Raw genomic sequence first — 15,208 nt, forward strand, 5'->3', positions numbered from 1 at the left:
TTATTTGGGGTAGGAACCTGCAGTCATGTGCAGCATTTATCCACCCATCATCCAATTCACGGCCACAAAATTTTCATCTTAATTTAATCAGCACAGAGGACCGCCAACACTCTGCTACCTTCACTCCGGCAGGTCTACAAAACCAATCAAGGCCTCTTCTCATCCAAGCCACCATCTTTTCACTCTGTTGCATTCTGGAAGTATCAAAGTACTGAACTCTGTCTCATGACAAGGTGCACTACCACCACTCGGAAAACCCTGTGTAATATTACTGAAGACTGTGAAACAGATATTCATATGTGTGTCAAACCCATTTCTGACTAAAATTGGACAAGAAAAAAACCTTAATAAAGTATACATGATCGCTGTTGAATGTTAAATTTATTTCAATCCAGGAAAAAGAAAAAGAAATGCTTATCAGAGTGTATGGTGAAAGTTACTGGTAAATAATGATACAGACAAAAGAGCTTTTATAATTAAAGATACAGTCTTTGGTAACATAAACGAAAGAAGTCACTGTAATTTTTTTAAATGAAATTGCATTGTAGACTCAGATTACCACATCGAGTTAAGTACAATGACAATGCTGTAGTGAAAAGTACTAATCAGGCTGTACGCCATTAGCTCCCGGCAGGTCTCTTAAGCCCAAAAATCTGTTCAGCTTGAACTCAAAGTCAATCGGGCGTTCACTGGGAGGCCTGTAGTTCCCCTTCATTACAGTGCTCAGGTAGGGGATGAGCATGCAGTTCTCTTCAAACAAGGCCAGCTTCTTTTTGTACAACTGGCGAATGGAGTCTGTACTCTTGTGGTTGAAAGCTATAACAATGTAAAATTTGAGTTATTACTTAAGTAGGAAAAAACACATGAACAAGTTCAGTGCTGGAAGCATATAACAAGTCTTACAAGGTGAATGAGATACATTGTACATAGTAAACTTTGATAGGAAAAAATTTCAGAATGAGGTAAAGCAGCACATAAAATCTTTACTTTAAACTTAATCATCCTAATATTTCTCATAATATATTAAATAAAGGTTTAAATATAATGTTCCTACCTTTCAAATACAAGGCCACATAACTGAGAGCTGATCTCTTTAAACTGAGATAAGGATGCTTTGGTTTGAGACACCCAGCAGCTGTCATTGCCTTGATCACTGCTTCTGCCACACCCTAAAAAATACAATGTGGTTGATGGATGCACTTTTAAAAATCTCAGCAGACAGGACGATACTGCAATATTTTCCATGTGTGACAGAGTGTCTGACCTGCTCCAGGTAGCCCAGTGTTGGAAGGGAGGTGAGATGTACAGGATCAGAAAGGGGAGGAACTTTAATGGGCAGCTTTTGGGCCCAGTAGGTTTCAGGAGTCCTTAAATAAATAATTTTACATTTCAGCGAATAGACCAAAGGTTTACACACCACCCACTGTCTTTATGAGTGTAGCTCAAAGTAGTTTGTAACAAAGTGAAGTGAAAAAAAGAAAACATTAAAAAAAGGCACACGTTTTTCAAATATACAAAGAAATAACACCTCATGAACTTGTCCCGTTTCTCCTTGGTCTCAAAAATATAGATTCGTTCTCTGTATTCCACAGCATATTCCATCTTTCCTCGAACCAGAGCTTCGTACCTAAGGACAAATAAGACTTCCATGTGAAAAAAATGTCACTTAAGACATATTCAATATTTCTGACATACTGTGATGGAATAAAGTATTTAGATTTTAAATGCTACAAAAAAGAGAAGATCCTTAAGATCTTATTTGTGTCTATCTGACACCACAATCAGTCAGTTTTCAAGTTGTAACTTGAAGAGAATCACAAAGAAATATGTTTGCCAACTTTCTTTTTCTTTTTAGCATTTTGAAGCATATTTCTCAGTGACACAGTGGATAATGTACCTCTGCTTTCCATCCAGGTAAGTAACAGGACAGAAGCCCTTCATCTCAACTTGCTGTGGAAACCTGTTCTTCACCTGTATCTCAGTCAGCTTCCTTGGCAGGAGGTGGGGTTTTGGGAGGGTGTGCGGGCAGCCAGGTGTGACAAATTGATCAGGAGTAGACAGGAACATCTGTGATTGATAGAGCAAGATAACAAGTTACAGTTACAGTTTTTAGGTTTGAATGCCTTCCCATACTCATTTGGGCATTTACCTATGAATCTTGCAATTAATTTATAGGGGAACTTCCAAGAAACTGACCTCTAAATGGTTTTCATCACACATCTTGAAATAATGTCCCCTGTACTCAGCCGCATGAGTCAATGCTGCAGTTTCTGAGATGTCCACCAGGTGGTAATGTAGGGCCATGCAGACAGGGCAGTACTGGCCAAACTCTCCAAGTCGGCAGTCAAACTCCTTCGGTGTGATGCACAGCTTGTTGATGCAGGCTGCTTGCCCTGGTTAAATCATCGTGCGTGGGGTTAGGAGGTTCAACATGTAGGTGCATGTAAAACATTTAGCCCATGAGTTTGACAGCAAGTTGAGGTGATTTCTGGTGAAATAAACCAGCTTAAACTCTTCTAGAACTTACCCCTCTGTATCCTGTCCAGGTAAGTTTGAATATATTTCATGCTGGTGCTGACCTCTTTTATCATTCTGTCCCAGATCCACCATTTGCTCTTGAGGCCATTGAGAAGCAAGCAGTTTTGATATTGTTGTTGGAAGTGATGCCTCACATGCACCACCTCCTTCTTGTAGCAGGAATTACGAATGTGTAGGATCTCAGAGCTATCGTGCGTCAAGTGAGGCCTAAAGTGTAAGAACAAAGGAAACACGAGATTATAATTTTTGCAATTATAATCAGATGCCAGACCTACAATCTGTCATTATATTTATAAGTTCTGTGTTCTCTGACTTGTTGGGCTTCATCTTGTCTGCAAGACCTCTCTTCAGCACCTCCACTATGTCCAGCTCTAGTTCAACTACTATCATGGGGATGATGTTCTGAGACCCCATCAATTCTGCCTGCTTAAGGGTCATTGGAAACCCATCAAGCACATATCTGAAATACCAGAAATATTATAATATATTAAATACACACTCAACCAACAAAAATAGAGTAAATTATACAGTCTTGACTTAAAAAACCAAAATCCATGGCAGAGATTAAGTTCGACTCTTACCTAGCGTTGAGTTTTGCTAAGTATTAACACATACATGTGATAAACCCTTTGTCTTACCCTTGTGTGCTACAGACTGAGTTCATCAGTGCCACCTCCAGACACTGAATGGCCAGTTCATCAGGCACAACAAGGCCCTGTAAGAGATACTCTTTCATCTGAATAGCCAGATCGGTGTTCCCCTGAGTGTCAAGCACCATACGCATAACGCTACCAATGGACAGCCGAGCCAAGCCATATTTCTGAGAAAAAATTTGCGCCACTGAGGACGCAGAAATACAAAAAATTAAAAGAAAAGAAATGAACATAGTAAATAATGTAATAAAGTTCATTTTTAACTATCTTGTATCGTACCGGTGGTCTTTCCAGATTTTGGAGGTCCAGTGACTGCTATTTTAATAGGAAGTGACGGGGTGGGCTTGGGCTGCCGCAGGTACTTTAAGGGGTTGAGCATAAATGTGTTACAGTTCTCCTTAGATGCAAAGAAGTAGATATACTGATGGAACAGCAGGGGGTATGTTGTGTTGAAAGGCCACTTCAGAGGCTGGATCAAGTCTCTTTCTTTGTATAGCTACAGGTTGGAAAAGGATGAAAAAAAATGTTAAAGTATACTTTATGAAGGACATTTTACATATTTTTTTTCTGTCAACATTTCAGCATAAAACAAAGGAGTAATTATATTAAAACATTTCTTGGAACTATTGGAAGTACAGCTGACGTTTCTAAACCCTGCTTACCTTGATGGGGTCGAGGAAGCCAAAGGCACTGAAGAACTTAAAAGAGGAGAGCAGCAGTTTGTATGCCAGGCTGTAGGGGATGGGGTGGCATTTTTGGAAGAGCGACTCCCTGTTGGTCAATAAGGGTTTGATTTTCTTGAGCAGCTGACACTGAACAATGCGGAGTTTGTGAGATGCATTGATGCCCATTCTGGGTATATTGTGTTCACCTAGGAGTTCCTAACAATAGAACAACATATAGCACCATATATAAGATCCAACTACTTTTATTGTGAAATACAAAATTTTAAAGCAAAGTCTTGTTGTGATTATGAAATACAAGTAGAATTGATCAGGGCTCATTTTTATTTTGTGTATTTTTACCATCACAGAACTAAGGTTGGTCTCTTGTGTCACAAAACGCTCTTTTATTCCTATCTCCAGCCTGTTAGTAGCTAGTTCCTCAGTCTCCTCATTCTCGATGTCGTCCTCATCCTCTTCTGCAGGAAATTCCTCCTCCAGCAGGGCCTCTATCATCTCCTCTATGTCTGCAGTTTCATGCTCTTCATCATATTTTGTGCCAGCTTGAAAACTGAGCTGTTTTGTTAGCAAATACAGAAAGAAAGAAGACTTTGAAATCAAATGCAGATGTGATAATTCGGGCATGATAAATTTGCTTACCTCTTTTTTAGTTACCTTTAAATCTTGCTCTCCCATGAGTTCAGCTTTTCTCTTGGAAATATCCTCCTCCTGAATTACAAAATTACCATGAATGTTTCAGATCCAAGAACTTAATTAATCCTAATTTGTCAAGACAGACAGCAAGACTAATGTTTCCTGGCAGAAAAATAACACAGTTTCTAAAACTGGGACCTAAGTATCACTTTTTTTTTTACCCGTTTTTTTTTACGCAGGTCATGAAGGAGTTTCAGCTGTGCTTCACGTTTGTTTCGACGTTCACGCCAAATCTCCAGGTACTGTGGCAACAGACGACTCTGAACATCCTCAGCATCCACTTTCATCATTACCACAACGTCAGGGAAAAACTTTTGCTCAAACATGTACTGCACCTCATTCGGATCATTAGGAAAGCCCTCCAAAATAAAACCTGTAGACCTAGAACATAGATCATCTTAAGTTAAAGAACAATATCTCTTGTAAGGTGACCAAAACTCTCAAAGAGACCTTGATGGGAAGTTACCGATCTAAAGTTCATTATGTATAAAGCTACTCCAGCAAATTTACATTTAGAAAAAGCTAAAAACTAGATTTTTACCCTAAGCTAACTTTTTTTTTTTTTTACGTGGTTTGCTCTGAAAAAGACAGCAAATAGGCAGAAAACAAGAAGAGGCAGGAAGCATCCAGTTTTATAATAGCTACTTGTATGGTTCATGTTTCCAATATGGTGCAATAGTCATGTCCAGAATCTTTGGATTCAGAGGATCTCCATCAGATAGGTAGGCTTTGATGGCCATTTCATCCTCAGTCAGTTCTTCTTGCTAAAGTCACAGAAAAGCACATACACAGAAATTCAAAACCTGAAATGAAATATCATAACAAACTGTGCTAGAATGAAACTGTATTGAGGCTGACCTCCGTCTCATTCATGCTATCATAGGGATCCTCTGGCTCCTTCTCGTCCTCCGCCCTGGCTTCCATTATTTTGGCATCCAAGTCTTCAGAATCATCTTGTAAGAGCACTAACTCATCAGCATCAGGTATCCGCATCTTGGTCTTGGCCATTATGAGCATTTGGAGCTGCTCTCTGAACTGGATATGAAAGAGCCCAAGCTGCTGTGCAAGCCACTTCCCATTAGTCGTCTTGCCTGAGCCTCCGCTGCCAAGCAAAAAGATCCGCAGAGCAGGTGGCTTGGATGGAAAAAAATGACAAAGAGCCTGTGAGGAAACTTTTGTTCAGAACTACAGCATATGCCTTTCTCTTTTCATGTTAAGGTCATACCTTGAGAGGTTCAGTGTGTGCAACAAATTGATCAGGATTTTGAAGAAATGATTCCCTGGCTTCTAAGCTGGAGAAGTAGTAGGTCTTCTCACGATACTTAGCTGCAATTTCATCGGTACAGAGCCGCAGGACATTATGGTCTTTTAAGACAACAGGGCAGAAATGCTGGGTGTCACCTAAGAATCTGTTGGTCGTGGTGTCTCCCTGCATTCATTAAGAAGATAAGATAGACATACTTTCAATGGATTGCTTGCCTTACTAATATTTGTCAAGAAAGCAGTGATTCTCTGTTCTCTTTCTACAATTTTAAATAGCGCTGTAAACATGTGGATATTAAAGTGGAAAGACTCCTTAGTTTACTGACTTCATTTCCTTCCCCCGGGGAATAATCATCATCACTGCCTTCCTCTGCTCTCTCCAGCTGAGCTAAGGCCTCTATATCTTCTGCGTCTTTTTCCATGTCCTCCTCAGATAACTCCCAGGACACATACTGAAAGGGTTCTGAAGATCATACATGAGAGCTAAAGATTAGATTGGGACTTTTTAGCAGAATATCACATGACATATCACTCATTAGTTCACTGTTTCTTTATTCCATGCCATTACCAGTAAAATAACATAATATTTGTCTCAGTATTTCAGTATTTTTTTTGTGTGTGTGTCTGGCGTAACTTTTTTAAGACAACAGTGATTTGGTATGCATAGCTTTACACTCACTGTCCATCTGATGGATCATCTCTTGAAGCAGGTTCTCTGGGCTTTTCCTGCCAATCTCCAGGGTACAGTGGGTTACCGTTAAACCAGACTGCATTTTCTCCCATTCACCCACAAACTGTCGTAACTGCAGTTTATACTCGTTCATCTCAGGGCCATCTGTATAGCCCAACTCTGAATCATCATGTACTACCACTGCTGCTAGGACCACGCAAAAGAGAGTGTGAACGAGAGAGAATTAGAGAAAGAATGCTAATGATACATCAGTGGTGCTCACAAACAGTATATATACAACATATAAATTAGTTAGCACATTCAAAAATGTATCTGTGATTTTGATTGAAAATTGGAGTTTTTATTGTGCTGCATAGCCATGTCAGCGCAAGGTCCAAATTCAGAGAGTCATTAGAGTCAAACCCCAGGAAATCCTGACAATGACTGACTGACCTGAATATGCACCTTATACTAGTTTTTCTCTTTAGTCAATTTGCATTTTTGATCTGAGAAAAACAAAACAAAACAAAACAGCATGTTCTTGTTGTAACTTTACCTTCTTTTAGTACTGTGTTAGGATTTGCAGGGCTGGTGGTGTTCAATTCCTTAGGATCTTCTGAAAATAAAAAGAATGTAATAAAAATTATATTGATTGAATGGTACATGTTTAAGGGTGGTATATAAAAAAACAAAACCAGCACCATGAGTTTCTTCCATAACTGTCTTCATATTTGATTGTCCCTCTGATTCTTGCTCCTTTTGGTTTCTAAAATGGAGAGAATTGAAGCACAAACAAAAGTTGCAACAAAAATCTGACTCTGATACAAACAAAGAAAAAAAAATTACAACATCATTTCATCTGCACTTACGAGAGCTCTATCGCCTGAGACTGTTCATCCTCTAACTTCTTCTTTACACTGTTCTTTACACTTTCTTTATTCATCTCATAAAGTCTCCTCAAAACTGCTCAATGAAAAATGTATTAATGGGAATTTAAAAAGCACCAAAGTGTATGCGTAAACACTGAAGGGCATTTCAAACCAAAATGTTAAATGCGAATTTATATGTTTAATCTTTTCTATTTGTGCCTCATACCCTGGTGTCCATCGCTGTCTGCGAGACAGAAGAAGACCTCTGGCAGGAGTCCAGCTTGCTGTAAGGCATCCATCTGGGAAAGGTTCTTGGGAAAGTTGTCAAGCACCCACCCAGTCTTGCCCTCCACCTCTTCAATCTATTACATCAAACTTTTTATCAGGTAAGTTATATTTACTTTATGTATGTGACTGTCTAGGTGTTGTGTCCCTGTATGCGTGATTTAGTGCTGGGTGTTGTGCAATGTAAGTCAATGATTTTATACAAATAAAAAAAAATCTAACAATGGCAAACAAAGTTGCAGAAAAATCCTGTTGTGTGTCATTAATCATTCAAATATATGAACGTGTATACATGCTAACTGCTTAGGACTGAGAAGTCAGTGTAAATCTCCCACCTGGGTTTAGATCTTTAACATACCTCTTTTATACGCTTCTCTAGTATCTCAGCATACAAGCCAAAATAAGTAGTACTTGATTGCTTTGCTTGCTCCACAGCACTGAGTACCATGGCTTGCACCAGTGGATGATCCTCTGTCACTTAAAGACAGCAGAACAAATAAGATCCTCTTTCATACAAACATACTGTTGTTCAGTATGTTTCAAAATATTAGAACAACACAACACAACAACAACCAGAATATTGTTTAATTATGTCCTGATATGTTAAACCACGAAACTGAAAGAGGGTGCACTTTCTTTTTCACATATCTATGATACATATGGTTTATAAGAAAGTATTTTAACATCTTACCTTCTATAGAGCTGGTTTCATCTGATGAAATAAAATATCAGGACATTAATTCCGTGTATGACATTATCAGTCACTTGTTCAGCAATAGGTACAAATATTGCTTTATATTATACAGTTTGTTGGAGGACTATTACATACATATATATAGAAGCTACACTCTTAATAGTATATAGTGCTTAGACTAGTTATTATGCCATGATACATGGCATTACTGTTATTGCAAAAAACATATATTATTGTCAGTCACAGTTTATCAAATGTAATTCTACATGCAATTATAGAAAAAAAATACCAACAAAGCTCATCTTACCTGAATTTTGTCCATCTTCCTTCATCTTCATTTTGATTTTGTCTATAGCAGCCTGTGTTGTCTCCTCTTTAATTTTATGAATCCTCTCCTCTTTAGCCTTGACCAAAACTGGCTGCAACAGTTCCTCCATGTCAATTACCGCTGCGTTATAGTGCTGAGCTAGAAGTTTACATAAGGTGGTCTTTCCTACAAGGGAAGGCCCAATAATTGAAACTTTGCAGGGTAACCTCGGCATTGGAGGTAACAGGTAAGGGCGAGGGTTTGTGACAAATTTATGGTGTGCCTCCGCTGACGAAAGGATGTACAGCTTGTCCTGGAATCTGTACAATGAATGAGAGTTGTTTAACATTTTCACATAGCTACTCAATAATCTGGAAACAGTTTTTAAAAGACTGCTCACCCCACACTAAATTGCGGGTTGCCAGATACGACCTTGCCCTCTTTCAAAGCAACAGGGCAAGTTCTGCCCCAGCGGCTCCTTCTCCATCTAAAGCCAGGGACCATAATCCTGTAAGAGGACATAATTCTAAGTAGGTCCTCCTGAAAAACAGATGGTTTCAATATTAAAGCAAGCCCAGTCTTAATTCTTACATCAGGATTATTGGTATGGTTGTAGTACATATGTTATTCAAAATACAAGTATTTTGTATATGTTCCCATTCACTGATTGTGTTTTGAAATAAAATATGAAGACTTCCAGACCGTGCTAACATCCTCTGGCATTTCCTCATCCTCAGTCTGGTGAAGGAGGACTGGAACGGGGATGCGATTTATAGCCAAAGTTTCGAGACGTGACATAACAGACTAGAAGTACAAAAAAAAACAAAAGAAAAAGAAAAAAAATGAATTTGCCAAAATTTCCAAACACACACCTTACAGAGACAGCACTTCTGGAACACACCAATACTATTTGTTGAAGATTTATTTATTTATTTTTTTTGTCTTTACCAAGTGCCACTCTTCTGTTGTATTATTTCCATCCAACTCCAATAGGTAGAGAGGGTTGTGGTTTGCCATGTAATCCTGAAAAAATATCAATTAATATACTTTTCTTTCTGTGTTTTTCTTTTGTAATTTATTCCTTTAATAACAATAAATATTAATACAGTCTATAGTTTGTCTGTAGTTAAATTTCAAAAGCCCTTAAAGACTGCCTTTTGAGTCAAAATAATCTGGAATGTTCTCTGCCTTACGATATAAACATACCGGTTAAGCAAAAGCAGCATCTCCCAAATAAATTCAAATACAGCGTTTAAAGGAATTATGAATTTTTATTCAAGATTTTTTTAAAATAACAAAACAAACTAAATTTTTGGTGTGTAAGTTGTGGGTGACTTTAATGACAGGTCTAGGTCTGGGCAACTCACCTCCAGTGGTCTAAGCATGTTATCCTTGTACATGTTAATTCGAACAAAAGCATTTTTAGCCACATACTCTGGTGTCCACACCATTCTGTCAATAGTATCCTTTGAGAGTTCCTCTTCCTAAGAAAAAAAAAAATACTAGTATGGAACTCAAAGCTTGGCAGTTTTTTCTTTGCTATGATAACAACTGATTACCTGGGGAATAAAAGGTTAGCTAAAATAAAAACAGCCCCCTAAAAATGCAAAACTGAAATCCAAACATGTACGGAACTAGGACGGTGCTAAAAATATTAATCGTCTAAGAATTATTGGATAAAATTTGCATTCAACAGCCTTAAATCTTACAGTTAAGACTGAAACTAGATCAATAGCCTTATTGCACTAGGCAATAAATACATAGGTAAACATGGCAAAGCTTATAATATTTATGCTCCTACACCAAGACATGAGTACAACTGGTTCTGGGTATTGCTTCTGGTGCTTTAGGCTAGTTTGCTCAGTGCTATCATGACAGCAAGGATAGCAAGTCCTATACCTACAGACTGAGGTCATTTTCTATTATTTATTCAAGAAATGCAGTGGCTCTGTCATTCAAATCTAACCAGCTGGGATTGGGGAGGCAGAGGATTTTGAAGGCAGTGATTTCTGTCAGTTTGTTTTGGTTGATACAATGAAATAAGAGGAAAAGCAGCACAATAGCAGTCATTGGATTATATTTATTATAAGCAACAGCAAAAGGAGGGGGGAGAACTGACAGAGCTATGATTATGCATATTACATGATCAAGTGATAACACTTATTTTCCCTCAAATAATACCTGCTCCTCCACATCCTCCGTATCCTCTGCATCCTGTTCTTTGTTCTTCTTCTCCTTGTTGTACACCTCTTTGCGCTGCCATTGATCCTTGTTGTAAAACTGCCCTGTCTCTGGGTCCTGCTTCAGACCAGATAGCCTCTGGACAAGGTCCTTGTCTGGACACTGGTGAAAAGTAAAAGTATTTAATTTACAATCAATTAAGTAAAATCCTGACAGATCTTTTTCATAAATGAACTTAAAGAGATATTAGATTTAAAAATTATGCCATTAAACTATGCAAAACAAAACAAAAAACAAATGCAATGGACAACTCCAAATAGAGAATTACAGTAACCTTGATGTTAATGATAAAATCAGGCGTTAGCTTGAGGTTTTTGATCAGTTCAATCTGCTCATTAATCTTCAGATGCTCTTCTGACATGAACGGCAGGCAGCTCAGTACATAACCTGTATCAAAACATGTGAATTACAAAACAGTGCAGAGCTTATCATATTGCTTATCGTCTAACATATCAGTCATCTTATTTTCATCTGCAAAGAACATTTGGTGACTGAAAAGTTTGTTTTGCATGCATAGCCATAATTAAATGACATCTTATGTATTACCATAGTGCTCCACATCTGGTGAGTTAAGCCTGGCAAGAATCATCTTCAGCACCACATCCTCTGGTACACTTCTTCCCTCAGATAAGATGTCCAAAAGCTAAATTCAACAGAATTCCAATCAGAGTTTTAAATGGCTATAAAAGCATAAAGAAAACACATCATAGGAACAAAGGGCTTCTTTTCAAATGACACTGAAAATTTTACTTACCTCCAGGCCCTCTTTTGTTTCATTTTTTATGTGTGTGTTGAGAAGATTGGTATCTGAAAGATGTGAAAACTCATCTAAATACACATCTTGAATTAGTAAAAAGATTTTTTTGAAGGCATAAAAGGGTACTCACCATCAATAAGGATACACCCCCAGGACTCTGCAATTTTTTTGGCCAAGGTGGATTTGCCAACACCCTGCCAAGAAGTGAATATAGAGGAAGTGGGTCAACCATTAGAAAAAAGTATTTGCTAGTGTTTAGGTATGCACTTGTTGAGTTTTGGTGAAAACTCTCTGCATGCTGTTTGTGATTGTGGAATGCAGCTTAAGACATGGAACTTTCTCTAGTAGTTGTGTCCAGGAATTTTAAGTATATCCTAAACATTTTACACTTGATTATCTACTAAACGTCATAATGTGTTTCATAACTGCATGGCATTCATTGTCTTTCCTCTTTTTTTATATACATATCTGATTCATTGACAGAAATAACTGTGCATACTGTCTTTTGGACTTAAACACAACTACAAAGCTATATACGTAACTTAGCTAAATTTCACTTTACACACACACACACACACACACACACACATATATTTAAATATATACATATATTCACTTTATAATATAGATTACCGGTCTTCCAACGATAATAAAGCAGGTGGGTTTAGCAAGAAGTCTCTCTCTTTCGGCTTCATCTTCTATTAAGTTGTCCACTAAAGTAGCCATTCAAACTATGTGAACACAGAAATTAGTCAAAGACAAATTCAAGCTATCAGTTTTATAGCTTGAATGTGTCGTTTACACAATCTGACAAATATGTAAAATATTATTGTTATCATATTTTACTTCAATGTTACTTACAGTTACCTTTGGGAGTGTCTGTGTTTTCTTTTATCTTCTAATTTTTTTTTTTAGCGTAGTTATTCACTAGCTTTACAATACCTAGCTAGCCAGATACGGTTACCATGACAACTTGCAAACTAAAGGGCCGATTGAAGGTTTCTTAATACCTAGTTAATGCTACCTTTAGAGTTTGAGGGTTGAAATAGCGTTTATAAACTAATTAATTTAATTATTTATTTATCATATTCAAGAGCAGTTATAAACGCTGAAAGCCGCTGCAAATTCAAATCATAAATGCAAAGACAGTAAACCAATTTATCAATCGCATTTTCAGTCTTTGGAGCTTTTTGACTTAGCGAGGCACCGTACGACCCGACAAGCGAAGTCATTCATGACAGTCACCTGACTAAAACAAATTCAACTCCAACAAGCTAACGGGATACACTGTGGGCAGAGTAAAGATGCATTTTAACTGTTGTTAACTGAAGCGTTTACAGTATTTGTTGTGACTGCCTGGGGAGATGTATATTGTCATCAGTGAAGACCATTTGTGGTTAATCATACAAGCTAGGTGGATGAATGGTGAGTGATGTTAGCTAGGAAGTACTGAGGGAAAAAAGTAAGCTGTATACATGAACACATCTGTTAAATATGCTGGCTCGTTCTTTTGTGTCTTATAATGTGAAGAAATTAATGTTGTTGTTTTCACTTTCGCTTTGTAGCTCCTCTGTAGCCTCTTCCAGACTGTGACTGTTGAACAATTCAAGAATAGAAAATGCCTCAATCAGCGGCTATCATCGGTGGGATCCAGCAACTGGTCCTGTACGAGACCAGAGCAGTAAGTCTTTACACTACCCCTTAATGTTACCATTTCTTCATAAAGTCCACTTCACCTGGGCAGTTTACAACTACACGCGATGACAGTTCTTTAAACTGCGCTGTTTCTCCATTTTGCTAAGCTTCCTTAAGGAGTTTTCAGGAATAGTACTCCGGGTTTCTTAAAGTACATTCAAAACTCTTTAGATGGTGGTTGTCTTTTGTTGTGTCGTGTTGTTGTGCTGTGCACGCCGCTTCAGTAGTGTTGAGGTCCGGTGTTTTTGACGAGGTCTATTTATGACTGATAGTGTTCAGTTGTGTGTGTTTTCTATCTAGGGTCAGGTGAGTGTGTCAGGTGTTTGTGGGATTTTTTCCCCCTGTTTCTTAAAGACGCGACTTTCAGATACTGTTCATCTGCTGTAGATAGGTTTTAGGTCTGTCAGTTCTTCTTTTGTTCAGTTTCCTCAATTATTTTAAGGACACACTGCACAGCTCTTTAGCAATCATGTTGTTTGTGCAAAAATAGTGTTTCATTCCAGTCAAGCTATCTTATCTTTTGCATTTTTTCAAGGTTTGGTTAAAGAAATGGGAACAAACTGTGTGTTTTGTGACAGAATGCAACAGTATTGAAGTGCCTAAAGACACAATTTAAAATGGGTTCTTTACCAAGTTGTCTGTTATATGTAAATGATTCATTCCTTGAGTTAGGTACTTTTTCTATGTTTTAATGATTAATAGGTCAAGTGGCTTAACAGACAAAAAAAATCTCCATAAAATAGACTGAAAATGAGTGAAAAAGCAGCTGATGTCTAGAGAAGAACTTGAATTTGTTCCCTAGTTGATGTGGGAAAATGTTTGGGACACTAGTGTACATGCTACGTGTACACTAGATGGCAGCAAAAGCTGCAGTTCACTATATGAAACCTCAGGACCTGACATCCATGAGGTCAGTAAAGAGCATGTGTGTGATAATTATTTGGACATTAAATTGGTTTTAATGTCCAGATAAGATTTTGGCAGTTAAAATTAGTTTTCTTTAGCTTCTTTTGGCTGGAGTTTTTTTTTTAAATATTAGATGTATGTCCTTGAGAGGTAGAGTGTCTATGCTACTTTCTTTGCTGCATATTCTAATAGTATCATGTTTTCAATTGTTGCTCCATTTCACCAGCTGTGATCATGCTTGGTTTAAATGTGTGATTAAACCGGGTCTCGGGTTGCTGTGCTCATTTGCTACAAATATTTAGACACTAAGGCAAGTAAACATTTGTCTCAGTTGATTTATAATTTCTTATGGAACCTCTGCTGAACAGTGCACGTGCAGGCTTTCTGTTACAGACAAAGAGGGTTAAATTTTATACTGGGAAGGGTGGAACAGGACAAAAAATGCTCTAATGGTTGCTGAGTGTACTGATACAGGATGTTCCAATTTAACACTCTTTAGTGGACTGAAAATTTGGGGCGATTTTGCAACCCTGAATGAGAAAATTAATGACCTGAAAGAAAGAAAGAAAGAAAGAAAGAAAGAAAGAAAGAAAGAAAGAAAGAAAGAAAGAAAGAAAGAAAGATGCAAGGAAGACACACATCTTGACAAAAAGAACATTGTGAAAATATAACTTGTGATCAAATATGTGCTGTGCCTGCATGTGCTCTGCACTGTATGCACTCTTATTCCAATCTGTTTTCTCATGTGTTTTTAAGATATCGACTTTAGTTGAATACATACTTGAGTGTGATTTCACAAATTTCAGACACACTGATTCCTACTCGGGCTATTCACTGTGGAAATAAATTTTTTATTATAGGAAAAAAAGAAATTGAAGTTTGACTTCAGCAGTGGTGCTGCAATGCAGGAATCTGACTTGTCATTGGATTGATTCTATGTCTATTAAATACATA

The 15,208-nt window shown here is 37.7% G+C and overlaps 2 protein-coding genes and 1 long non-coding RNA gene across 8 annotated transcripts in view; 2 read left to right on the plus strand and 1 right to left on the minus strand.

Annotated features, from left to right (window-relative positions):
- Positions 1-373: 373 nt before the first annotated feature.
- Positions 374-12,648, minus strand: ak9 (adenylate kinase 9). 5 transcript variants are annotated; one of them, XM_039599048.1, is made up of 38 exons: positions 12,515-12,631; positions 12,287-12,384; positions 11,784-11,847; positions 11,651-11,703; positions 11,443-11,539; positions 11,171-11,283; positions 10,837-10,998; positions 10,023-10,139; positions 9,604-9,678; positions 9,358-9,459; positions 9,056-9,195; positions 8,656-8,975; positions 8,346-8,366; positions 8,013-8,131; positions 7,596-7,731; positions 7,370-7,463; positions 7,202-7,266; positions 7,057-7,116; positions 6,510-6,707; positions 6,157-6,293; positions 5,793-5,996; positions 5,426-5,701; positions 5,213-5,331; positions 4,903-4,948; positions 4,729-4,809; positions 4,529-4,582; positions 4,217-4,429; positions 3,854-4,072; positions 3,471-3,687; positions 3,177-3,378; positions 2,852-2,998; positions 2,528-2,745; positions 2,197-2,393; positions 1,898-2,067; positions 1,529-1,627; positions 1,265-1,367; positions 1,055-1,169; positions 374-816 (listed from the first exon to the last, which is right to left on the minus strand). In XM_039599048.1, exons 2-38 carry the CDS (start codon positions 12,377-12,379, stop codon positions 602-604), a joined length of 5,061 nt encoding a protein of 1,686 aa, XP_039454982.1. In that variant the 5' UTR covers positions 12,380-12,384; positions 12,515-12,631; the 3' UTR covers positions 374-601. The 5 variants fall into 5 exon arrangements, with proteins under 5 accessions (XP_039454982.1, XP_039454979.1, XP_039454981.1 ...); XM_039599045.1 differs by having other exon boundaries at positions 4,729-4,948; positions 12,521-12,648; XM_039599047.1 differs by having other exon boundaries at positions 4,729-4,948; positions 8,013-8,125.
- On the plus strand, positions 2,407-5,587 carry LOC120433183. Its single transcript, XR_005608391.1, has 3 exons — positions 2,407-2,546; positions 4,747-4,806; positions 5,451-5,587. It is a non-coding gene; the product is annotated as an uncharacterized LOC120433183 (long non-coding RNA).
- A 260-nt stretch (positions 12,649-12,908) lies between the features above and the next one.
- fig4a (FIG4 phosphoinositide 5-phosphatase a) overlaps positions 12,909-15,208 on the plus strand; it is a 58,543-nt gene continuing 56,243 nt past the window's right edge. Inside the window, exons 1-2 of one of the 2 annotated variants that reach the window (XM_031727622.2) lie at positions 12,909-13,078; positions 13,219-13,334. In XM_031727622.2, the coding sequence (XP_031583482.1) occupies positions 13,272-13,334 (63 nt within the window). In that variant the 5' untranslated portion in view covers positions 12,909-13,078; positions 13,219-13,271. The remainder of the gene's footprint in view (positions 13,079-13,218; positions 13,335-15,208) is intronic. The other variant, XM_031727623.2, reaches the window with a different exon arrangement.

The sequence above is a fragment of the Oreochromis aureus genome, linkage group 15 (genome assembly GCF_013358895.1).
Source record: "Oreochromis aureus strain Israel breed Guangdong linkage group 15, ZZ_aureus, whole genome shotgun sequence".
NCBI classification, from domain to species: Eukaryota; Metazoa; Chordata; class Actinopteri; order Cichliformes; family Cichlidae; genus Oreochromis; species Oreochromis aureus.